At 33.7% G+C, this 26,687-nt stretch overlaps 4 protein-coding genes across 5 annotated transcripts; 2 read left to right on the top strand and 2 right to left on the bottom strand.

Moving 5' to 3' along the window:
* Positions 1–49: 49 nt before the first annotated feature.
* Positions 50–8,811, bottom strand: LOC128181132 (cingulin-like). Of its 2 annotated transcripts, XM_052849402.1 has the most exons (9): positions 8,730–8,811; positions 8,463–8,616; positions 7,350–7,435; positions 4,009–4,125; positions 3,685–3,850; positions 3,216–3,317; positions 2,789–2,891; positions 2,285–2,450; positions 50–418 (listed from the first exon to the last, which is right to left on the bottom strand). In XM_052849402.1, exons 2-9 carry the CDS (start codon positions 8,545–8,547, stop codon positions 353–355), a joined length of 891 nt encoding a protein of 296 aa, XP_052705362.1. In that variant the 5' UTR covers positions 8,548–8,616; positions 8,730–8,811; the 3' UTR covers positions 50–352. The 2 variants fall into 2 exon arrangements, with proteins under 2 accessions (XP_052705362.1, XP_052705363.1); XM_052849403.1 differs by lacking the exon at positions 4,009–4,125.
* LOC128181131 (uncharacterized) lies at positions 8,708–13,310 on the top strand. Its single transcript, XM_052849401.1, has 7 exons — positions 8,708–8,947; positions 9,213–9,844; positions 10,087–10,141; positions 10,494–10,641; positions 11,096–11,284; positions 11,584–11,731; positions 12,312–13,310. Exons 1-7 carry the CDS (start codon positions 8,772–8,774, stop codon positions 12,533–12,535), a joined length of 1,572 nt encoding a protein of 523 aa, XP_052705361.1. The 5' UTR covers positions 8,708–8,771; the 3' UTR covers positions 12,536–13,310.
* A 1,047-nt stretch (positions 13,311–14,357) lies between these two features.
* Positions 14,358–16,243, bottom strand: LOC128181290 (glutathione S-transferase theta-1-like). The gene is made up of 4 exons (XM_052849644.1): positions 16,072–16,243; positions 15,508–15,595; positions 15,031–15,184; positions 14,358–14,769 (listed from the first exon to the last, which is right to left on the bottom strand). Exons 1-4 carry the CDS (start codon positions 16,181–16,183, stop codon positions 14,431–14,433), a joined length of 693 nt encoding a protein of 230 aa, XP_052705604.1. The 5' UTR covers positions 16,184–16,243; the 3' UTR covers positions 14,358–14,430.
* A 7,474-nt stretch (positions 16,244–23,717) lies between these two features.
* On the top strand, positions 23,718–26,687 carry LOC128181068 (uncharacterized). The gene is made up of 4 exons (XM_052849316.1): positions 23,718–23,876; positions 24,879–25,025; positions 25,947–26,039; positions 26,164–26,687. Exons 1-4 carry the CDS (start codon positions 23,798–23,800, stop codon positions 26,472–26,474), a joined length of 630 nt encoding a protein of 209 aa, XP_052705276.1. The 5' UTR covers positions 23,718–23,797; the 3' UTR covers positions 26,475–26,687.

Raw genomic sequence — 26,687 nt, 5'->3', positions numbered from 1 at the left:
TTTTCATATATATTATAACCTAAATTGTACAACTCAAGGAAAAGGAAACAATTTTGTGCATCATATTTTTTATAACAAGAAAACAACTCATTTAATTATGATAATATTTCAAGAATATGCAAGTAATGGAAAGTATTTTTATTTTCAACAAAATTAAGATGTAGGTTTATGTTTGAATCGTCCCAACATTTGTCTTCCTTCTAAAATCATTAGAATGGTTCAATACTAATGTGAGACAAATTGTCTTGGTTCCTCAAGATTATTTAACTTAAGTAATCATTATGAATAAAGTAAAAAATTGACTTATCTATCAATTAATTCTCAGTGTTTCTTATTCAACTCGGAGTTTGTTTTATTCTCTTTGAAAGTTTGATACTATCATTTTGTTAACACCTGCTTCTTCCTCATTCATTGGTAACTACAATAAATGATAACATTTTTTTATAAGTCATGATGAAAAATAGTATTTTATAGTTATATAAGGTAATACCATCATGGTATAAAGAATACAAAAGTCAGAGTCCAAATAATGGCATAAAAAATGACAGGAAATATATTTCTGGTTCCAAAAACGGTTGTATATATTCATGTATAATTATATGAAATACGAGATTCAAGAGCCCCTTCAAAACCGTACAGCTGGAGTTCAGCTGAGCCAACCACACTGTTTATTTTTAATAGTACATGGAAAGAATAATTACATGCAACACGTGCATAATGTATATGAAGCGCTTAATCTTGATTAACTGAAGTTTAGGATGAAGCACTGACAGTCTCTGTCAAATCACAACTTTGTATACGTAAAATAATTACGGCAACCATGGAACGAGACACACTTCATATTTGATAGGAAACCGTCAGATGGAGAAAACTTATTCTGTGGTATTTTTTTCTTCCCTTAAGAATGATTGCTATATTTAGTACATAACAACACCTCTGAAATATTACGACAAAACTTAAGAGCTCGATTCAATAAAATTGTCAGTGTTACTTTAATATGGATGGATTCACTCTCTTCATTGAAAGCTGTAACGCAAAAAACTACATTAAATTTTATTTTATAACAGAATGTTATTCGAATCAAACCCATGAGTTAAATGTAATATTTTTGGCAATATTTATGCACCCTATAGAGAAAAGGAAGTCCTGATTGGGAAAAACACGATGGACCTTCTATGTTTGTAATATTACAATAAACACTAATAATGGTATCAAAACCCGCGAACTTCTTAAGATAGATTCACATCATCTACTGACACTTAAAAAGCGGCAAATTAAAAACAGAAATAAAACAAATTGTTTCCGAATCAAATTTCTTAATAATTTTTAATATATTTTTGTCAATATTTAGCTAATGAGCGCAAATAGGAAACAGGAAATTACGATGGTGGAACAAGAACGGACATACAAAGTTTGTTTTTTTAGAATAAAAATCACCGTTTTATACGCCATTTGAAGCAAAGTAAACCGAGTCCTCAATTATCGCATGGAAGTACAGATCTTTTTTTAAGTTGTATATTTAATCATTTATTTTTTCAAAAAAATTTGAATCGAGTTAAGTGATTCAGATGAAACTTAAATATATTTAATGAAATGAAATTTAGTGTTAGGCTTTTAAATTAATTAACACCGATAGTTTTCTCTATTTTATAAATATGGCACATTAAAAATACGTCAAAAATCAAATGCAAAGAAATCGTGTTCCAGGTAAGATAAAGAGATTGGATTAATCTATTTTGTAAACAAAGCTCGAGTCTTGATATTGTTTTCATATCTGTTATATTCGTATAAGTTTGAATCGATCAATATTTGCTTTCTTTTGTTGATAATAGTATTTATAAACACATTACAATGTAATCAGTTTGCCACGAGTCATTATTCAAATAAATAGTAATTTCTTTTCTTTACAAGATTTGTAAAACAAATATGAGACTCAAGCTTGCTTTGTTTACATAACAATGAATTCTGACCTCTGTATCTCGTTTGTACCTTGATTTCTAAAGCTAAAATTTTCGTCTATCTTTCAAATGTATAAACAAAAAAAAAACCCAAAAAACAAAGATTTCAAAATCGTGTTTAGGTCCCTTTGATTCGAATCAGAGCCCGAACTGTTTTAAGGTAAGTTTTGAAGGTCTATTATGTGAAATACAATATGACAACAAACTATAAAGTTATTTTTTTTTAATTAGATGTTTCCCAAGTTTAAAAGAGATGTTTATGTGAAAAAACCAGAGACCAATCAAACTGCTTGTGGTTGAGATGACGCGATAAACTGTAGTTTTACCTTTTCATTTGCTGAGGCCTTTGGTTGTGATGACGTCACGGCCCGCTTACGTTCCCGTATCTCCTTCTGCCACCAGATCTGCTGTAGACGCTGGAGCTCGTGCTGTAATGAAGTACACTTGTTCTCCATGCTAACCTCGTTCAGAATTTCCAGTTCTTTGTTCAAGCTAAATGAATAGTAAAATTACCATGGTGTTTATATAGTTATTATAAGAATTAAAATACATGTAGAGTAACTTTTAATGTAAAGTTTACGGGTCGACAAGCTACAAAAAATTGCAAATGGTTGTTTAAAGTTGAACGGAAGAAAATAAAGAAAACTATACATGATACAAACTTACAGAAACACACAAAAATTAATTTTAAAATTTTTTAAACTTTTTAATTTAATCAGAAAAAAAATCTTTTCACGATCCCAAACGTTGGGAAACTCAATCTATAAATGTTTTGCTCGATTCACGCAATGTACTAAGGTTCTGTTTTCAGACAGGATCCCGACATGTACCTTAAGAACTCTGGATCTCTGTGCGGAATAGCGTTTAGTTCCGACTTCCTTGCACTGAGGCTACCAGTCTGCTCCCTGAGTTGTCTAAGCTGTTGGTCAAGTTCTAAATTTAGATTGCAAAAAGGTATATCAATCATCGGTTGTGTCTGATCTTTTGTTACGGACACCCTAACTATACAATATGTCTTGTAAACTAGTTATTTCTTGTATATATCTTAACAATATTTTAAAACGGTATCAAAAAGGTGTTTTTTTTTCGTTTGTTATACACTGTAAGCAATTTTAAATAGCATTTGATTGGTAAGTGTATGAAATTTATTATGATATTTCTTTGCAATTGTGAGAATCTTGAAATATGTTGTCATAACTTCTGCAGCTGGTGTTCCTTTACTGTAACAATGTTTCGCTGTATTTCTGTCTGTTATACCTTTCACTGTTTTTTGAAGACCCTGGGAAGTTTGCTTTTCTCTGTCAAGTTGTGCCCTCAGTTCTTGAACTGCTCTCTTTTTCTCGGTGATTCTTTCAAGCTCTTGCAGAAAAGGGAAACCACAAACATGCAATATGCCACAGAGATGCAAGTTCTCCTTTGGATGGATTTTTCTCATGAATAATTGATTCGCGTTTTTGTTTTTGTTTTTTTTTGAAATCTTACAACTTAAATGCTCATCGAAAAAAAGTTTTAATAAAAAAGTGATGATAGAATAGTATTGAAAAACATAAAAATACAGCACTGTCGTTTAAAATTCCTGGAGAATCTATAAAAATTGGACGATGGGCTAAAAAGAAATCTATCATCGAATAAATATTTACCTCGCACCTCGGTTTAATTGCAAAGAGAATTGCGATCAATCCATATGGGAGAGAATGAAAATAAAGAGATAACAAAAACAATATACCTGTTTTGAGGTCATCTTCAGTAAGTGTAGCCTCCACCAGGGCTTGTTTCTGCTCCTCCTTTCTGCGATCATGACCATCGCTTTGTAACCCATAATTCTGTATAAATGTCCTTACAACTTGACAAAACAGTTCTCTGTCTTTCTCCCCCTGGTTTTGCATGTCAGTCTGTGTTAAGGGAAAAAATTGCATAGAAATTTCTAACTGGATATCACTCATTGAAAACTGGACTAAAAATGATATTATTAAAACTTTAATATACATGAAAATCAAACGATTAGCTGTAGAGAAAGTAAAAAAGTGAAACTGCGAGTCAATTCACTTACTACATATTTAGAAATATCGTCTTTTTCCTTCTCTAGAGCTAAAACTTTTTCTTGCAGGATTTTTTCTTTGTTTTCCTCAGTGTTCAAATTGACCTCTTCTTGAATCAATAAATTTGTCTAAAAGGATCAAGCATACATAAAAAACATGGACTGAATATATCAAAAAGTTTCAACTTAAGATTCCTTGTACTTCACTGCATGAATGGTACGAGACGTATCTAACTGTCATGTTGAATATTTGGATTTACCAGGTGGCAGAAGATACACAACTGCCACCCGGTAAATTTGAATTTTACAACTTAACATAACTATAAGAATCTAAATTCTAGAACATTGATTTTTCACTAATGATTAAGAATATACAATGTAATTTTTATAATGAGATTGAAAACAAGTTTAATTCCGTCGTTAAGATCTGGTCCATCCTAGATTTTTAATAGTAATTCTGTGAGTTGTAATGTTGATACTTAAATACAATTCATCTATCATATAAATACATTTTCTATAATTAAGTTTGACCTATATCTATAGTTTTGAAGCGTACGTTTATTTATGTATTCCTAATATCGGGCGAGTCAAAGTAATTTCCCCAGGATTTTTCAAAACAATTTCCCAACCGTGAATATAATAAACCGATGTTCTAGCTACTTTTTGATGTAAGGTGAAAACCTGTCGAACTTCATGATTAAATACCTAAGAAATGTACATTATACTATTTGGCATCGATCATTTTTGTACCCGAAAAATTAACACGTACATGTAGTATGGTACCCGGATATTCATCTTTGCTCTGAGCCACAGTCTATTAAGAATATCCCCTGTGTTATAATAATACCATTATCATTGCAGTACCGGAGATAATTTTATGATGAGGAATGCACAAAGAGTGCAGTCCTCTTGGCTCTTTTTTTAAAATTATTTATTTATTTTTTAAGATTTTACTGCAGATACAAATTTTAACAGAAAATTTCTACAAAACCAAACTCAACAGATTCCAAAGAAAAAAATAAAACTCTTTATACAGTATAGGGGTTCAGGGGTTCACTTTCCCTAAAAGATAGATTTGCTTATGAAAAAATTCAAAGGTTGTCACATCTCTCTCTCTCTCTCTCTCTCTCTCTCTCTCTCTCTCTCTCTCTCTCTCTCTCTCTCTCTGTGCAATTCTTGTAAGTTAGAGTGCAATAATAATAACAACTAAGTTTTGTATTTTTTTTTTTTACAAACTATTAATCAACATGGTGACATTTTTTTCTATGATGCGCATAAGCGTCGGAACCGGGGCCGGGGGTGTGTGTTTAGCCCCCTCTCCTCTATTTTTGCAATGTTAGCTATAACCATACCATAATCTTTTTCTTTTTCTTATTTTTTTATATTTGCTGTCAAGAGCTCTGATAAGTCTAGCCCCCCCCCCCCCCCGCCCCCCCCCCCCCCCTCTAACTTTCCATTTGCTTTCGACCCCACCGATGCGGATTAGATAATAATCATAATAATATATTCTGATGCATATCCAATCGGACATGCAGTGCACCACCAGGACTTTAAGTCACGATATCAACAGTAGTACAATCAATGGTATTAGCGGCATTTATAACACTGACGGGTGTTTCCTATTTTAATACAGTCTTTAAGGATCCTTATACGTAGTTATGTATAACTGTGATTGTTAAAATTTTGCATTCCTTTTATGTCTTCAAACAGGTAAGCAATTCAACTCTCATTTAACTGAAATAATTTGTTAACATTAAATTTGAAACACAAAAAAAACCCTCAAAAAAGATTCGTTCATATCGTGATCTTCGGCCAATATGTATACACACTTTATAATAATTTAAAAAAATGGGTTTGTTCCCGTTTTGCACACATTTGAAAATTAGGTATCAAAAAAATGTGTGCGAAACGGGAATTTGACAAGGTGAGATAATTGCTTAATTGCTATAGTCTTTATCACAATTCCTGTGAGGGCTATCGACAATAAGATAAATAAAACATATGTACTCCCAATACATATTTACACCTATTTTATGTTACAATATGAATTGCATAAAAGCACATTTACATAACAATTGACCTGCATGATTTTGATTTCAGTTCAAACATTACTACAGTAATCTAGTCATGAACAATTTCATTAATTTATTTAAACAAGAAAGATTATTGCAAAAATGTTGGATATGAAATGCTTTGTTTAACTTGCTGTCTATAGGAAGTACATATACATGTATACATGTTTGACTTTGGAAAGAAAATGTATTTTTATATTCAATTATAATTGCTTTTGCTGACATAAAGGGAGGAAATGTGTCTAGTGAAAACGCTGCAAAATATTTCTCATTTATGCTGTGGCTTGAATAATCGAAGAAAATAGACAAAGTTTATGATGGTATGATGATAAATCGGCAATTTTATATGCTTCAAAAACTGTAAAACCTATCAAATGAAGACCTAAACCTTCTTCAGATTGAAGTATATCAATTCAATATTCAGATTATTATGTTTGTTAGAATTGTTTGTGCTCCATGTATTTAGCTACTGGTTTGAAAAAAAACCCAGAAAATGTACCGCAATATAAACTAAAGCGGTGACGTCACAAGAACTTATGGAATCAATATGAAAATTATTAGTTTTGTCGGAAATTTTTGTGCTTCATGTACATGTATTTAGCTACTGATTTGAAAAATCAGAAAGTGACCTGCAATTATAAAATGTAATTTATACTAAAGCGGTTATGTCATAAGAACTACTGTCAAAGCTGCTACTTCGAAGATTGAAATATTTTGTGATAAAGATCTGTTTTTCTTTTCTTAATATTCTTTCTGTTGATACCAACCAACCAATTATAAACATGCATTTTACATATTTCGCAACCAAGTTGTAAAAAGAGACACGGAGTACCCCATCATATTCACAACGTCTTGACCTGACTGGAAATTTAAGACTAAAAATATCATTATCTTTATTTTATCAAATGAAATAATGGTGATAGTTATTAGTTGTTAGACCTAAAACACAACAAAATACAATTGTATCTATATTCTTCATGTTTCATCGTAAAGGCGCTGATAAAACACAGGTAAAAATCCAGGTAAAATCTTTGACTGAAAGCAGACTATAATTGCTATCACAACACAATTCACACCTATTGTTCTATACTCAATTATCAAATGTGTGCAAAACGGGAACACACCAAAAAATGGCACAATACTTGACAGAGAATTGTTAGGTCTTTATTTTTGCTTGTTACTCGATCTACAGCTGACATAGAAAAGAGATTATATGATATTAAAAAAAGTTCAAGGTCACGTTCTATTAATTTAATGATCTATCAAAATGTATTAACTTACTTTAAACATCAGTTCCTTTTTCAGTTCATTGTACTTTTTCTGTAGCCCATCTCCTCTTGCTAAAGTTGATTGAATTCTGCACTTCACTGAAAACGTGGAAATTAATATCATAACGAAGTGAAGTATGTTCGTCTTAACTTTCTTTTCGCCACATTTTAAAAAAATTAGACCTACCCACCCAACCCCCCAAAAATGATCGATAATTTGCTTTGGAAACATCAATCACACTGGTCTTTTGTTTAATTTTTTCACTGTACTGGGGTGGGGGATATTTTTGGCGATTCGTTTTTTTTCATGCAAAGGTCAATTCATCTAATACGTTAAGGGTACTTAAATTATACCAACATGGTATTGGAAACTTGGTATGGTTCGCGCACGTTCGTAAAGTTTGTGTTCTTTATGTATATGTACATGTAGCAAGAAAAAATCCGCACAAATTCAACACGAAAGAAAAGTAAAACATCAGTGTCAGAGTGGGTGAGATTGAAATAAGACAAACTCAGAGTATGTATCGGATGATGTAGGATGATATACTTCAGTTTTTGTCAGTATAGAGCAGCTGAAAAAGAATTAAAAAACAATTACCGTATAGAATTCTAGACGTTTCGGGACCCTATCTCACTATAAAACTGTCAGGCACGTAGTATCGTTTTTGAAGGGGGCAGACTTATCGAAAAAATATTGGACAAGCAAAGAAAAAACCCAGTTATATCTACTTCTCTCATACAGTTTATGAAAATCCTAATTCGTGGGAGAGAGAGAGAGAGAGAGAGAGAGAGAGAGAGAGAGAGAGAGAGAGAGAGAGAGAGAGAGAGAGAGAGAGCAGTATTTCTTAAACTTCAATATCTCTGTTGATTTCAATAGGCCTACAATGTATATTCATTTCCATTACATGTTCACAAAAAGTGGACTCCATATTATTTCATTTTCATATGTATCTAATTAAAATTAGACCTTTGATCTCGCTCTCTATAATGTAACGAGCGGTAACCACACATTACAGAGAGCGAGATGAAACGGTCAAATTTTGATATATACATATATAAATTATATAATTGAGGAAAATGTCTGTTGCAAGAAATAGTGAGGGGGGTGGATGGATAAGAATCTTACAGTCATGAAGATACTTCTTCTTCTGTTGTGCATGTAGTTCAGAATGTATAATCTGATTAAACAGATCGTCCAAATTCGTTGACATTTTCTCTTGTTTGTACTTCGCGCGTCTGCTAATACTGACCGATTGACGTCAAGGTTCTTTGGAGTTTTCCTAGCCGGAAGAGAAAAAGTCACGATACACACCGAAATAATTCGGGCGATTGTTGTCAAAACAGTGAGTCACTAGCGGTAATGTCTAAGAATAGATTATTACTCTATATTTACCTTTACCCAGGTATAAAAAGTCAGAAGACCTAGTTGAACAGGATGGCAGAGGGTGGTTGCACAGATTTTAGCGAAAGTGAACAACAATTAGATCTATTGAATATGGAGACCGGAGAATGCGCGAATCCGGATTTGGAACCCACTGCCGTTGTGGAACAAGCAGAAGGGAGAGAGGACAAAGATCTGCAGTTGTCAGCGTTTTTGGAGAAGGCAAAAACGTACGTTATGATTTTATATCGATATTAATTGAACTGTGAAATTAATTGATAACTTGAATATAGATTGCTTGATCATGTTGATAAGGTATATAGGCCTATATATATATACCATATATATAGCTTCTTCCAACCAAAAAAAATAAATAAGAATTTTCTATTCTTAAGTTAAATTCTCAGTTGCTAAACATTAGATCATATGATAAAGACTTTTTAAAAAGCTTAACCATTCATTTATTTATAATTTATTTGCTCTCCAATATTTTAGTGATCGTATGTATGAGCTGCGCCAGATCCAGTATGGGGAGAGACCAGTGACAAGCACAGGACATAAGAACGCCATTGACAGCTTCTTTGCCAAGCATCTTCAGGTCCAAGAGGCCAAGTTGGAATCAGGGAAGGAGAATGTTCCAGCAAATGTGGAAGATGTCGATGAAATTCGTCCAGAGACTGTAGTGGTAGAAATCCAAGGCCTTGTTGAACAGCAGAGGGTATCCAGTATTCTGGGAACCGCATTCAGACGACGCCTTGAGAATGTCATTCGTGGCACCCTGTCAAGTGTGTCAAGAGCACCGCGAGCTTCACCGCAAACAAATTCATCTCACAGCAACTCTCCACAATCATCTCAACCGAGCCCACAGACAGCAACAGCTGACGTAATATCTCGAGATGGAACACCTCAAGTATCTGGACAAAGTTCTAATGCATCTACACCTAGCAGTTTATCTCGAGATGGAACACCATCTTGGGTACCTACACCCCCCAGAGTGTCGAGAGACAGTACTCCGGCAGAACCTGATGTACCATACAGACCAAGGTCATTGGAAGTACTTCAGAGAGAGACCGAACGCAGTAGAAGCAACAGTATCGCCAGCTCACGAAGCAGATCTTCCATTAATTGTAAGATATTGATTGCAATCCTATCAATTACATATTTACTACATAATTTGATATTAAGTTTGACATCTCATTTCAAAATATCAATATAAAAACTTTATATAATTTTACTGTTGTCCACTAAACTGAATATGCCATGGCATGTTTTACTTATGAAATGATATTTGATAAGATTGAAGAAAATTTTAAATAATTTTAATTCTGCCATATTTTTTAAAATCTGAAATTGAATTTTTTTTTTACAGCAACAGAGAATGTGGTTCCACCTCCACCTGCTGTTCATCCTCCACAGATGAATATGTAAGTGTAATTTACATAGATTCAGGCCGAAATTAAATTATTGTTTGTTTGAAATTGCCTCTAGCCTCATTGAAATACTCCCGCTGATCAAATTTTATCAGTAAAAAATCAAGAAATTTTTTTAATTGTTTTTTTTTTTGCTGCACAACATTTACCTACTTACAAGTTTATTCAGATTTTCATTTTTTACTAATTTTTGATTAGTTGAACTTCCAGTTTGAAAAATAAAAAAAATTCCCTCCCTCCCTACTGGGTCTGGAAACCCCCAGGATATTGATGTGATTTTTCCCTTGAACTGCATGTTCATGTGTTTTTCTAATATGTGTTTTGTATTTAAAAAATATCTTTTCAGTGCCGACATAAGTTCCATACCTCTCCATGTTGTGGAGGAAATGCAGCGCGAGGAATTTGTACAAGAGATCAGTGAACTGGTTCACCGTCAACTGGTTACCTCTACCTTGCAAGGAAACTTCCGAACTACGCTGGAACTGACCATGAGGGTAAGATTATGATTCTGTACTTCAGTTTGCATTTTAAAGAACGAGAGGCCATTCAGAGTTGTCTATCTTGGAAAGAAACATTTACAATATGTACATGTATTTTCTTTTACCTTAAGATATTTTAAGAGAAATTTGGGGTTAAATGATGTTGGAGTTTGAATATAAATACCGTGGAATCATTGTCATTCCTGGAGACCAATTTTTATTTACTGGGCATTTTTCAAAAGATTCATTGTATCAATTTGTGGCTTTTATGTTATGTGTTATGAATAAAGAAATATCATTATTTGTTCAGAATTAAACTCATGTTAAGGGAAACAATACCACAGAATGCTGTACAAGAGTGAAAATACTTTTGCACTCTTAAGATCAACAGCATTTACATATCTGATGTTAATTTTATTTGATTGTTTGAAAAAAATTTATTAAATTGTTTATGATGACCATTTGATAGGATCGCCTGAACGGTTCAGACACTGACGGACAGCGAGTGCAGGAGTTCGTGCGATCGATACAACCAACGCAACCAATCATCCGCAACGACTTCTCCCACATTGGGCTTCCTCCACAGCAGCCAGGGGCAGATAACTGGGACAACATTTCTGTGACCAGTGTTAGTGCTCAGGCAGTGCCCTACACACAGGTAAACAACACTGATAAATTATTCAAAGTTCATAGCATTAAGATTTAAATGTTGATTAAATTTTTTGACAAAGAATCAAAAACATATGTTCTCTTTTATAGTACATATTTTCAGTTTTCCATAAATTTGAACTCATTTGTTTAATACATGTGCCGGTATATAGATTGAGAAGATAACTATGTCAACAATAAGAGCTTTATTTAAAATATGTGTACAGTAATTATCTTGTCACTCATTATGACTGTCAATGATTAGATAAATCAGGTACAAGTACTGTAGTATGAAATGTAATTTTTCAGTCCAATCTGTACCTCAGCCGGGAGATGGCCAGTCTGAAGGCCCAGGTGGAGGAGATGAAGTCCATGCTCAAGGTCAGCTTCGACCTTCAACTTGACATCCAGCGGGCCATTAGACAGGAAGTGGCGGCGGCCATGTCAGAAAAGTCAGGTGAGTCCGAGGCAAATTAATAAAACTGTGATATTTCTCTGGCTCTTTTTCTTGGTTCTGATAAGCTGGCTGAGAAAGAGTTGAGAAAGTCCTAATAATATACATGTACTTTTTAATTTGAACTACTACGGATAAGTTATTTGTCCCTAAACTCAAAGATGGGCTATTCATGTTGACATACTAAATATTTACTTCTTGAGCATAAAATTGTTATATTTAATATACTTGAGATGTCATACTAAAATGAGTCATTTTCTGTGCAATTTTTCATCAATGCAAATAGAACTGTAGTTAATTGTATTTACCTATCTACATGTAGTAAATAGTATTTGATGTGAATCCATTACGTATTCATTTAGACCAATAGCTAACAGAACTTTTGTTATTCTAAACTGCTAAAATTATGTTCGCCTAAAATTTCAAAAGGGAGTGAAATAAATGCTTGATAAGACTGTCTGTGATTTTTCTGACATGTAAAACTCAAATCAGCTCAATTAATTAGTAAATAAAAAAAAAAAATTCAAATTCAATGACTGCAAATTAACAACAATAATTATGATCTTTTTCCTGCGCTTTGTAGATGGGACACGTGAGACAGCAACCTCCAGGCAGTCTCGACCAGTCAACGACTCACACTGCCTGATTTGTCTGGACAAGTTCTCCGACTCCGTGCTCTACCAGTGTGGTCACATGTGCGTTTGTTACGGCTGTGGTCGGCAACTCATGTCCCGTAACTCCAACTGCCCTGTGTGCCGAGCTCCAATCAAGGACATTATTCGCACTTATAGGTGTAATTTTGACTGAATAGGAGGGGTGTAAAATGTTTTACCGTTACCATACTAAGAACAGTGTGAAATCACATTCTGTTTATAGATAAAACTGCTTTTAGAGACTCAGTCACATATTTGTACAAAAAATTTTGCATAACATTTTCTCATTTATATCTAACTGAAGCATCATCTTCACATAGATTACAAAAGTCATTCTTGAAAGCTTAACTTCACTCATACAAGTTATATCTGGTCCTAATTTGTTCTCAGATTTATTGTCTTTTGAAACAAGTTTTTATTGTGTAGATTAGTCAGCTTATACTAAGTCAACTACAAGTGATTAGGCAAATTTTTTAATGAGCTCTGTGGTTTTCAGTCATGCACTGACTTTCAGGGCATTGTGTTTTGTGATATACATAATTATTACAATGATATCATTTTGTACAATATTCTATTTTTATACATTTTTACATAGTAAAGTATGTGTTATATACTGTATACTTTGTATATTTAAATATGTAGTTACATGTATGTGTAATGGCTTCACCATCTTCTGAAAACAGACACAAGACTTTAAAGTCTTAAAAGATGTCATTTGATTTTTCCGTTAAAAGTATGATCAGAATATGTAAATATATTTTCCATTCATTTTATCCTATAGCTTTTGTCACTGCATGGTTTTATGAGTGTTTTGAAGATGTGCAATATTGATTATAGTCATTGATCAATTGACTAATTGTTAGACGTATTTAATTAAGATACAGTTTTCGTTGATCAGTTTGAAATAAAATACCATTATTATATTAACATTTAAAGAAATTTATGTTATATGTTGTGTAACAATAATCTCCACTTGCTTATAGAGAATTTAAAAAAGTGTTAGCAACACTATATAAATAGTGCCTGTTTGAATTGGGAGGGTAACAGTTGAAATTGACACCCCGAGAAAACCGTTGTCAACCGACGCGAAGCGGAGGTTGACAATGGTTTTCGAGGGGTGTCGATTTCATCTGTTATCCTCCCAAACAGGCACTATTTATTTTATTATACTGAATGTCAATTTTAAAGAAAACTTAACTGTTTTTCTATTGGAATGACTTGAATTCTACGGCGAACCGTACGCGCATCATTTACGCGCATGTAACAATTCGTTTTGTTATACTTTCATGTTAAATACTGAAAGCTGATTGGTTAAGACGCAGTTAATAATATTTGCTATTACCCTCAGCGTTAGCAACGCACTTAGCAACGGGTAACATTAAAAAATGTTACATGCGCGAAAATTATGCGCGTACGGTTCGCTGTAGAATTCACGTTATTCCTATATAAAAGCAGTAAAATTTTCTTAAAAATTAAGACATTCAGTATAACAAAATAAATAGTGCCTGTTTGGGAGGATAACAGTTGAAATTGACACCCCGAGAAAACCAATTTCAACTGTTACCCTCCCAAACAGGCACTATTTATATAATGTTACCCGTTGCCAAGTGTGTTGCTAACTCTGAGGATAATAGAATGGATTATCTACTGCGTCTTAACCAATCAGATTTCAGTATTTAACATGAAAGTATAATAAATGTATATATTATTCAGTATGATAAATTTGCCTTGGTCATTCGCTCATTGAAAATTGTGGTTCAGCATTAATGCCCTTGTTAGCATGCATGCATGTATATGTACCTCGAGACAGCAATGCGACTCTTTCTCACTATTGACAATGACAACAAAGAAAATATACACTGGCTTGTACCACGACTTTTATAGCAATTACTTTTTAAAACATATTAAACATGATACGTGTAGTAGAAATTTATGAGTATTTGCAGGGTATAGAACCAACTATAATTTATGGAGTCAATTTTAAATATCCACCGATACCGGGATTCAGAAAGAAGATGTAAATGTTCCAAAATTGGTGTAAGAAGAAATTCACATTTTGGAATTGACTTTTGGGTCAAACATGGCTTCCATTCCGAAAATGCCCTCATGGGTCTGATCAAACAGTGACCCTAGTCTCGATTTAACGCGATCGACCCATGCTTTGACCTTGGCGTTGCTTTCATACATCATCTGTTCACGAACTGGGACAAGCTGGACCAGTTCACACACCCCTAAAAGATCCGCCAAAGTTATTTCATCTCCACACAGGTATAAATTGTTTTTAAGAAAGTATTGGTCTAGTAGTTTGACCATTTCGGCGACTTTTTTCCGGTAAAATTTGACCTTTTCCCAGTCTATCGGCATTCCTTTCATTCTTGGTATCAGAATCTACAAATATGATTAACGTACGTTGAGAGAAATCGAGAAATCAATCACATTCAGAATTTACAAGTTAACGATATACAAATGTACATGTACATACATGTATTAGGGGTAAAGGTTAAAAACAGAATAATTGAATGTACGTGAAATAGAGTGTATATTTGAGTAATTAATTAACTATCAGAAGATGTTACCAGTGGCTGTTGATAACTCTTGTGATTATTGAGTAATAATTGCAATTGTCTTACATTTGTATACACAAATTACCAGGTTTTGGAAAAGCATTGCACAGTTTTGTCGCAGATTTTGATGCTGCCAATTCATGTATTCATCAATTCTGGCAGTAGTTGCAGTGTCATTCTCTGGATACCAGTGGCTTGGTGCTTTGTATTTCTTAGCCAAATATTTCAATATCGCAACACTGCAAAATTAATTGCAAAGATATAGTATCACAGTAATGATATTAGCCACACTAAAACTACAGTAGAAATCACAATCGCGTATTTTTATGCCCCCCCCCCCCCCAATAATCGATCAAATTATTAAATATCATACATGTAATTTATGTTTTATTGTGCGTTTATTTAATTTTTGATATATGGATCCTAAAACTGACATTTTAGGGGTTATGCTGACAATATCAATATCAATGATGTATGTTTTACGAGCTGTTCCTATATAAAATATGGTTTGAGTTTTATTTTGATAAATATTTGATAAATAACTAGAGATCGATTGATGTACCTCTCGGTGAGGACAAATCCATTGTCGTCTATGACGGGTACACGCCGGAAGGGGTTGATCTTTCGGAACTCCTCTTGCCTGTGCTCTCCTGTGTATTATTCCAACATATATAACATACACTTCTAGTTCTCACATGTAAAATGAATTTATCCAAGTAATTGTGATATTGTCTGACGTTGTATACTTTACTTCATTTCGTTTGTTAATATAAAATTCAATAAACGGAAACATCATTAAACTTTGCATGATTGTACTACAACTTTTCAATATTTTTCAAGATATGTTTAGCCTAAAAAGCATTAAAATTTGAAATGTAACACGCATGCTTGATTTTCAATTGAATGTGTTTTAATTAAGACTGTTGAGACCGCGCTGCAAGTTACACATCTTCCCAAGTCAAGGGTTTCTGACCCAGGAACCCCTTACTTGGGAAGAAGCAAGTTACACAATGAGTAGAACTTAACTACATGTATACCGACCTTCCATAGATTGATAGTATGTGTCAGAATATAGAACGATTGGAACATACTGCCGAGGGTTAAGTAAATGTGCTCAAATTCTTACCTGCCCCAATGGAAACAAAAACTTCATCAAACGGAATGTTGTTTAGCTTTAAAAACATGTACACAGCTCGTGAGGGTTGCGAACCTAGATCGTAGTACAGTTTTAGCGCCATATTCAGTGACAGGTGTAAACCGAAAGAGATCTGTATACATACACCTTTCCTATCGCATACATCGACTGTGTAAATAAATTATCTAAACAAGTTCAGGGGTGTCCAATGTTATAGTAACACTTTTATCGTTAACTAGTGACTTTTAGTGAATTGTCTTACATTTAAAAACAGTCAAGGAAACAGTGGCCATGTTCATGAAAGTACGATCTATTTTATCTGAAACATGTATTATTCTGTTAATAACATGCAAATAGAACCAATGGTAATTAGATTGTGTAGATTTTTTTTTTTAAAGTTCATATATATATATATATATATATATATATATATATATATATATATATATATATATATATATATATATATATATATATATATATATATATATATATATATATATTATTCAAAGGCATATTAACTAAGTGAATGTCCGATTTGGACATAATGATCGAAGTACGCTAAAAACAATTAATCTATCATAATCTTCCCTCATGTGTACATTAAATATATGGAAATTTTTAAAACTCGAAATTATTTCACCAAAAAAAAAAAAAAAAAAAACCAAGAAAAAACACAAAAAAACCAAAACATATATGGCAAAAGTTTTCATCGATAACAATGAAGTCGTCAAACAATAAAATGAGGCAGAATTTTACAGACCATTGAAATGCACAGTGCCTCCGCGGATTAACCAGTATACTTTATTAGTAGCTTCAATGTTTTCCGCACAATCTTCTCGTCGTTTATTATTAAAACAAAAAAACGCTTGATCTTTGGTGATTCATGCAAGATATGAAGGTGGCGATATTGTAGAACAAATACATAACCCGCGTTAGCGGGTTATGTTAATTTTTTTCTTCATAACCCACACGAATCATTAAAGAAAGCATTTTATTGTAACAGTTTATATTTACATCTTTCTTTTAACTAAATAATAAATTGATTGTTAAATGAAAGTAAAATTCCCTTAATTACTGTTTATGTATAACAGTGTGTTAGCTAAACGAAACACACGTCAGCCAAATCGTCTCCTGTGAGACTTTGAGTCTGACGCCATTATGATTATTTCGTGCAGTCCGTGATTTTTCGTAGGTCGCTGTAGGTTTCGACCAATCGATGAACAGGGCGTTTCGATTTCAGTCCTGTCAGTTTCAGCCGCTGTAGATTACGACCAACCGATAATAGTCTAGTCCGATTTGGTCGACAAAAAACCTTTTAACGGCAAATAATTATTATTTGGTCCAGCATATTTTTTCAACATAATTAAAGTGTGCTGATTCCAAAAAAAATATGCTGGCCATCATGAAAATGGCGTTAAGTAGCTCAAAATGGCGATTCAAAATGGGGAACAACCAAATTTTATATTTTTTTCTTAAAGTCTTTTCATTATTAACAAACAATAATGAAATGATCCAGCTAAGTATGTTATCATATCTAAAGTGTGCTAAGTTTGAAAAAAAAATTTGCTGACCTTCCCCAAAAAGCGTTAATAAGGTCAACATGGCGATTCAAAATGGCAGATACCCAGATTTTATAATTTTTTCCTAAAACATTTAAACTAGGGAAAACGCATAAAAACAATAATAATTCAGACCAGCAAAGTTATTTTTGCATATTAATTAAGGCGTGCTTAGTCTGAAAAATATGCTTGCTATGACAAAAATGACGCTAATTAGGTCAAAATGGCGGTCAAAATGGTCGCCAGACAAATTCTATAATTCTCTTACATGTAAGTCTTAAAAATTGGGGTAACAAACGATTATAAATTGGTTCAGCAAAGCATTTTGTCATAACTAAGGTGTGCTGATTCCAACAAAATATGTTGATCACGATAAATTATAGTTAAAAATGGTGGACAACCAGATTTCATTAATTTTCGTCTCGCAGTCTCTTTAGTAGAAAAAAATACCAATACAAAATCACAAATTGGCAAACATATTTATCATAATTAGGTTGTTTCAAGTTTCATGAAATGTGTTGGTCTTCATGAAAATGACGTTAATTTTGTCAAAATGGCATTCAAATTGATGTATAGTAGTAGCCAATTAAATTTCATTAAGTTCCAGCAACAAACAACCATCACCTAATTTTTTTTTATCCAATCCCGGCTGGGCATGGTAACGTGGTAATATGGGCATGCTTATATATGCCTGTCTCCCTATCATTACTTTGGTGTGTGTTTGTTTCCTAAGCGGCATTCAGCAGTTGGAGAATGGGGCTACAATAGAGGGATCAAGTTTTACATATACATGTATATATGAATATATAGAGAAAATCTTTTAAAATCTTCTTCTCAAAAACTATTAGGCCAGAAAAGCTCAAATTAAAATGGAAGCATCCTCAGGTAGTGTAGATTCAAGTTTGTTCAAATCATAGTCCCTGGGGTAGGGTGGGGCCAGAATAGGGGATCAAGTTTTACATAGGAATATATAGAGAAAATCTTTAAAAATCTTCTTCTCAAAAACTATTAGGCCAGGAATGCTCAAATTTGAGTGGGAGAATCCTCAGATAGTGTAGATTAAAGTTTGTTCCAATCATGGTCCCCGGGGATAGGGTGGGGCCACAATTGGGTTATAAATTTTTACATAGGAATATATGGAGAAAAACTTTAAAAACCTTCTTCTCAAAAACTATTGGGCCAGGAAAGCTCCAATTTGAGTGGAAGCATCCTCAGGTAGTGAAGATTCAAGTTTGTTCAAATCATGGTCCCCAGGGATAGGGTAGGGCCACAATTGGGGGATCAAGTTTTACATAGGAATATATAAAGAAAATCTTTAAAAATCTTCTCAAAAAACTATTAGGCCAGCAAAGCTCAAATTAAAATGGAAGCATCCTCAGGTAGTGTAGATTTAATTTTGTTCAAATCATGGATCCTCTGGATAGGAAGGGGCCACAAGTGTTACATAGGAATATATAGAGAAAATCTTTCAAAATCTTCTTCTCAAAAACTATTAAATATAGGCCAGGAAAGCCCAAATTAAAATGGAAGCATCCTCAGGTAGTGTAGATTTAAGTTTGTTCAAATCATGGTCCCTGGGGGGGGGGGGGGGGGGGGGTAGGGCGGGGCTTCAATGGGGGATACATTTTTATTTATAGAGAAAATCTTTTTCTCAAAACCATTCGGCCAGGAAAGCCCAAATTTGAGTGGAAGCACCCCCAGATCGTATAGATTCAAGTTTGTTTAAATAATAGTCCAGGGGTAGGGTGAGGCCACAATGGGGGATGAATTTTTACATAGGAATATATAGAGAAAATCTTTAAAACTCTTTTTAAAGACTATTTGGCCAGAAAAGCTTTAACTTGTGTAGAGGCATCCTCGGGTAGTGTAAATTCAAGTTTGCAAAATCACAGTCCCTAGTGGTAGGGTGGGGCCGTGATGGCGGTTTGAATTTTTACATAGGAATATACACTGCCCACCATAAATAAGTATACACATGTGAAATTTTATGTTTTTTCAATATAAAGTAATAAAAACAGAACTAATCATTAATATATCATTTCATTTTTATATACATTTTAAGGTAATACAATTTGTAAATGCTCTAACATCAAAATATTAAACAAAGAATGGAAATTAACAAATTTTTAACTCAGTCTTTCAAATTGTAAATTAGTCTCAGTATTTCGTGTATCCACCACGGGCTGCTATCACTGCCTGCATTCTTCGTGGCATACTTCTTATCAAATCTTGACATCTTTGGACTGGAATATTGTCCCAAGCAGTGCTCAACACTTGAAAAAGCTCAGTGCAGTTTGGAGTCCTGATGTGTTTCTTTGCAATGCCCAGATCACGCCACAGGTTCTCAATAGGATTCAAATCAGGACTTTGTGGCGGCCAGATCAGTGATCGCAGGTTGTTATTTGCCATCCAATCCTTCACTACTTTGGATCTATGACATGGTGCATTGTCATCCATATAAAAGTAATTGTCACCATAGCCCAAAAGATGTGCAGACGGTACTGCGTAGTTCTCAAGGATGTCAATGTAGCCCTGAGAATTGAGGTTTCCTTCAATCCTTTTCATAAGACCTGTCCCTCTGTACGACATAGCGCCCCAGACAGTTACCCCACCACCACCAAACTTCACAGTTGGCACTATGCAACAGTTCTTGTACTCCTCATGTAGCCTTCGTCTCACGTAGACCCTGCCATCAGATTCGAATAGAGTGAAGCGAGATTCATCAGTCCACAAAACAGAGGACCAGTCCACCCAAGTCCAGTCCGCATGAGCTCTGGCAAAGTCAAGTCTCTTCTGGCGATGTACGTCAGTTAGAAGAGGTTTTTTCTTTGCTACCCGAGCAGAAAGGCCAGCTTCAAGCAGTCTGCGGCGAATAGTGCTGTCAGATGCATCAACCCCAATTTGGTTCCAAGAGGTTTTCAGGATAGGAATGGTATCTTTCCTGTTTGCAAGGCTGTGCCGGATCAGAATTCTGTCTTGTCTTGCTGTAGTCAATCTTGGCCTTCCACATCTTGGCAAGTCAGAATGAGAATTGGTATCTGAGTACCGCTGGATGGTCCTGTAGACTGTCCTCCTCAAATGAGGAATTTAATTAACAAACTTCAGAACTTGAACGTTTATTAAGAATTGAATCAAATTAGGTTTAAACTGCAAAAATGCTTACCTTGTTATTCCTAGAGCCTGGGCCGTCTCAGTGATTGGAACTCCAAGTTGATGGTGAACATTGCATAGGGTCCTCTGCTCCATAGATAATTTTCCCGGCATCTTTACATTCAAATCGCGTTTAAGTCTCATTTATTGAATGATAGGGAGAACTTAATTGAGGTTTCTTGTACAAAGGAGTGTACATTAAAGGAAATTGTGGGTTTAAATTTTATTTTTTAGATGATTAAAGATAAAAGACAGAAAATATTTGTTATGTAGTTAATTATGGATGTAAGGAAAATTACAACATTTCAAAGATTTGAACAATAATTGAAAAATTTAACAAAAATTTATGTCATTTTTGCATGAATTATCTCTCTTTTTTTTAAATTTTCAATTTAGGACATTTATGTATATTTTAAGTACAGCATATTTATGTTTCCATGTCAAAGCCACTTTATTTGAGACTGTATACTTATTTATGGTGGGCAGTGTATATAGAGAAAATCTTTAAAAATATTCTGGGAAAGTTTTCGTTCCTAAACTCAGTACTTAGTGTGAAAGGACAGGTTATGCAGATTTAAGTTTGATGAAACCATGATTCCATAGAGAAAAGTGGGGCCACGAAATGGGGGGGGGGGGTATATAGAAATAGAGAAAAATTTTCTTCCAGGTACAACAACAAAAGGGGCTTGGTATTTACCGAAAAAAAGAGGTGAATAAAAATTGGCAGATATTCAATTTTTTTAGCAAGATCTACTGTACTTAGTTGTCAACATATTTTGATACTGTAATGCTAATTTGATCAGAATTTAGGCAATTGTTGCTCAGGTGAGCAATGTTTCCCCTGGGCCACTTGTTTTCCTTTTGTCTACCATCCTCGGAGGGCTCCCCACTTTCAAAATTGATGCTATTTGCCAGTTGCTTATGTCCATCAATTATATATGAAAAGAAGCTGCATCGTTTTCAAAAAGAATTTAGTAAAGAAGAATAATCTTGAATAAATGAAACTTATTAAAAGAAAATTATTATATGATTTCTGTAATCATTTCATTAGTAAACCTCAGAATAATTATATAACTCCTGACAATATTGTTATGTGACATTTTCTATTTATAGGTACTTTACATCAATCCCATTTCTTCAAAATCTTGGAAGTAAATGGTATTTATGCTTGTGGTACCATCAATACCAGTCGCAAAGGATTCCCACATCAGCTGAAGAACCCAACTTTTTGTTTTAGTCATTATCTTTACAGGTTCATATTGTTTCAACCACATCAGATCCACTTGGAGATGGTCCGACACATCGTCGTGTATCTGGGGGTGAGGTCATACTAATACAGCGACCACCAGCTGTTGCTGCCTACCAGGAGAACTACTATGGTGTTGATCGTGCCATGCAGTATAGCTCCAAGTGTCCCATTGGTTTACAGTCAAGAAAGTTCTGGAAGTACTTTATGAATTTCATCCAGGAAGTGGCCCTGGTCAATACATTTCTCCTTTGGAAGATGACCCCTGGTGTGGTGAAACCAAGGACACATTATTCTTTAGGGGATCTTCATGTTGATGTTGCCATGAGTGTTATTGCAGATTTTTCTAACAGGAAGCAGCCTAGTCATTTAGGAAAACATATGATCACAGCAGTAGGTTTGAGTGAGCATCACAGCATGAAGTTAGATCGACCTCGTGGACGGTGTAAATGGTGTGCAAATAAGGGCAAGAGGAAGGATGTTGTTTATTGTTGTGACAAGTGTATGATGCATCTTTGTCAGGGTGCTTGTTTTCAAGCATATCATGTACATAATCACCTTCCAATTTTGTAATGAATGCATATTACAGTATTTATTGTTGCTGTCATTTTTATCTTTATTATATGTAACATATTAAGTAACTGTCTTTTTTATTTGATATATTTCTCCTGTAGAAGCTATTCACTTAGAAAAGCTTATTAGAAATTAATTAAATTAGAAATTAGAAATTAAGAGAGAGAAAGAAAGAGAGAAAAAAAGAAAGTGAGAGATTTTTTGCTAGAACTTTTAATCTGAAAATGTTAGAAAATAATTTAGTGATACCATATAAAGCACATGTATTATATAGGAAAAAGTTGATTGGCATATAAACAAGAATGTATTTCGAGGGTTATTGCTAACTTTGAATGGATTTGATAGAATATAATTATCATAAACATTTCAAGATGTAGGATGTACATGTTAGGATTACATTTTACTAAATGTTAAATGTACACATGTATATAAACATTTGAATAGTGTAGATTTGGACTCGCTGTGAATTTCCATCATATCAATGTATTTATTTATTTCTTATAAACTACCATTATACCATATCACATTTTTTTCTTCAAATTTGTTTTACTTGAATGTGTCAATGCCTGCAAATTGTCCATAAAATACAGCATTATATTGCTAAATTTATGTTCCAAAGGTTTCCTTTACTACTTGACAATTATTTGTTTGGATAGATTTAAAGGTTAAAAAAATACTATAACTAAATTTTTGGAGCACACAACTTGGACAATTGCATAAATATTTTATTAAGTGTCTTTTACAAAGTGTTTAATAATAACGCTTGTTTAATCATGTCAAAAACACTCAAAATACATAAAATGTTGTGTTCTTGACCATATTGTGTTGCCATGGTTACCATAAGGTTGTGACACAGAGCATAGTATGAACCCTTAATACCTTACCTTTCATAATATATATAGGTTACCTTATGTATAGTCTGTCAGAAAATGTCGTAATTTTCATTTTAAAATTGTTTGCTAAATTCTTAAAAAAAAACTGTCAAAACGGCGGCGGTTAAAGGTTTAAGTGGCTTTTTCTTATGTTTAAGTAATATAAATTATAACGATTTAAAGGGTCCATCATGTGATCATGTTCAAAACAAGGAAGTGAATTGGTCGATCATATAAAATGAACAACTTTCTTTTAAATCAGCTATTTGCACGGATTGTCAGGCTTGCTATACAGAAAGAGGACACGTTTAAAGATGACAGCCGCGTTAACCTTTCTTTGTGTTGTTTCTGTTTGGAGTGGGGTGTTGTCCGATGTACATGTAGGAGGAATAGGTTCAGTAAAAATTTTAATTTACACTGTATTTTTATTCATAATTGTCTTAATTATAAATCGGATGCGATACCTGTAGATCATCAATGCTGTGTATGATATTTGATAAAGAGGAAGGAGTTGTTCTACGCGGTATTTCCTAACGTACATGTACACATGAAAGGCAAAGTTTTTGTGAATATCTCTTCACTTTTCTTTCAATAATTCCGCCAAGAGAAGTTTTAAAAAGTTGACTGATTTGCTCAATTCTACTTTCTCTTCTTTTAATAAATATTAAGATCCCCGTCGCAACGGAAGAACTGGTTATAGAAATACGCTTATACCGATTCTTATTTTTTGATTTTTTATTCATATATATTCCGATCCTTTTGAAGACCTTATCGTATTTACATGTATTCCAATTCCTAAAAGTCATATCTTTTTTGCCTTACCTATTTTCTTTGATTTGTAGAGTTGATATTTCAGAATCATCTCAAAGGATTAATTAAATGAAATTTACAGAAATGATAGAAAATGAACTACTTCCGTTTGATCAAACCGTTTTGTTTCTTTGTTCTCAAAAAGGGTGTTATATGTTTAACATTTTCCTCATAAACAAATATTGATAGAAACTTGAGATGTTAATTGATGATTGATTATTTATCACTTGGTCAATATAAATGGGTGATATAAAGATATAAGACCACCGTTTAGCATTTTAAATTTTGTAAAAGGGATATTTCAGCAATTATAAGGCCAGTGTTTCATTAGTGATATTGTTCACTTACATTTATTTTTTCAAATTTTACGTACAGAATGCCAAGATCTCTTTTAATAGTTAAGACTAACTATTAAAAATTGAAACTGTTTAGTTAGGACTAACTCTTCAAAATTGAAACTGTTTAGCTAGAACAAACTCTTAAAAATTAATTTTTTTTCAATGAAATTCAGCTCAATGTCTAAAATAAAATACCGATTCATGTTTATGAAAAATAAAATGATCTTTTTGTCCTTAAAATCCTCAGGCCTTCCCCAGACTGTTGGTACAGAGCTGGGGGTCGCTGACACTCGGCTGAAGTATGTACAGAGTACTGTCACAGGCAGCTGTCGGTGTGGCGGGTCCTCGTGTCAATGCTGCCAGACCATCCGGGTCTTAACGGAGAAAGAAGACGGTAGTAAAAAATTGGTCATATATTCTATCTGATTAAAATCAGATCCTCAATATGCTCCTTGATTTTCTAGCGACAATAAAAAAAAAACAAGGATCGGATCGAGGATCTGATTTTAATCAGATTGAAACTTTAATATATTGATTTATTAAGAAACAGTTTTTTTTTCATTTTTTTAAGCATGAAGCTTCTATATATAAGTTCATATTTTAAATAAACGTGTATAATTATGATGTTAATTGATATCTATTAAAATCTAGAGGTATCCATTGTGTCTGTTATTCCCAGTACATGACGTCATCTCTGGCATGCTTGTTAAAGAATTTCCTTTTTATTCTTTTTGGCGCACAAACCCACCTTGCAGTGGTCAAACGACCTCTCCTGCATCACCGAAACATATATCCTCTTTATCACCTCGTCACACTCTTGAGTACCCCTATAATCGTATACATTGGCCATGATTTTGCGACAATGATCCTCTATCGTTTTAATTAAGTTGTATACATCCGATTGTGACGATGACCATCTGTCTTCTTTAAATTTTATACGTCTGATTTAGATAGTTAAATTTCCCGCACCGCATGCATCCATAGACTACAAAGTTCAATTAAAAGCAGAAGTATATAGATACATGTACAAGTACACATTCAAGTAGTTTTAATAATTTTCTCGCTCACTTTGGTGAATCAATTTCCTGTTAAAGAACCAAAATTGTGCTTTATGGTTTTAAAGTTATGATAATTGCAGATAATTTGCACGTTTTATATTTAACAAAGATTGATATGAATTTTGTATCGAAATAAAGACAGGTTGAAAGAAATGCCAACCTCGGATATAACAAGTATCGGTTATAACGAGAAGTAAAACTATGACCCCAGCATCTCGTTATACCCGGAAGCCACTGTACATGTTCTTTTTTTGTAGTGTGTATCAAAGTACAATACTTGAAGAAAAACAGTGGAATCTTGCTTACTGTAACTTGGGGAGGAAAGGTTGTTTACAGTAAAGAAGTGTCGGGTTTGTTATCTTTAATACATGTTACATCAATTTCACTTTCTGATACAAACAATTCAATCTAACGAAAATGGCGACATTTTCTATAATGAATTTAACAATACTATGACGTCATTTCGTGTTACAGTCAGAAACCCGCCAGCAATTTGCCTGAAAGTTCCTTTCCTGAAAAAAGTGGGCAAGCTTTGCGTGCAGTTATACAACATGGATGTCGGTAAAAGTGGTCTGTCTGGATGCGCACGCATATCTCTCAAAGTTGCGTTCATTAAGGTGGTAAAAGTTGAGCTGGGATGCTTCAAAATTCCGTTTGCCAAAGATAAAATAATGGAGGTCAAAGCTGGTTCCAAAATGGAGGTGTTGCTACGTAATCGCGAAAGAGATCTCGAGATGAAACTTTTTGCCATTTATCTGAAGCATTTGTTTCGAGAAGACCAATGAACTTATTCTTGTATAGTCTGACCCATGAATAACTACATGGACACAAAGTGTATAGTGTAGAAGTCTAAAAATTTCAGATGCTTTATTTTTATATGAAATAAGTTTTCAATATTTGCATTTCTATAAAATTTATTCTTTAAACCCATTCCTCGGCAAAAAATGATTTGAGTTAATGTTTGTCTTTTAAGAAAAAATTAAACTAAGGTCAAAAGA

Source organism: Crassostrea angulata, chromosome 4 (assembly GCF_025612915.1).
Source record: "Crassostrea angulata isolate pt1a10 chromosome 4, ASM2561291v2, whole genome shotgun sequence".
Taxonomy (NCBI): domain Eukaryota; kingdom Metazoa; phylum Mollusca; class Bivalvia; order Ostreida; family Ostreidae; genus Magallana; species Magallana angulata.
Note: the sequence above shows the minus strand (reverse complement) of the source record. Positions and strands in the feature narration are given on the sequence as shown.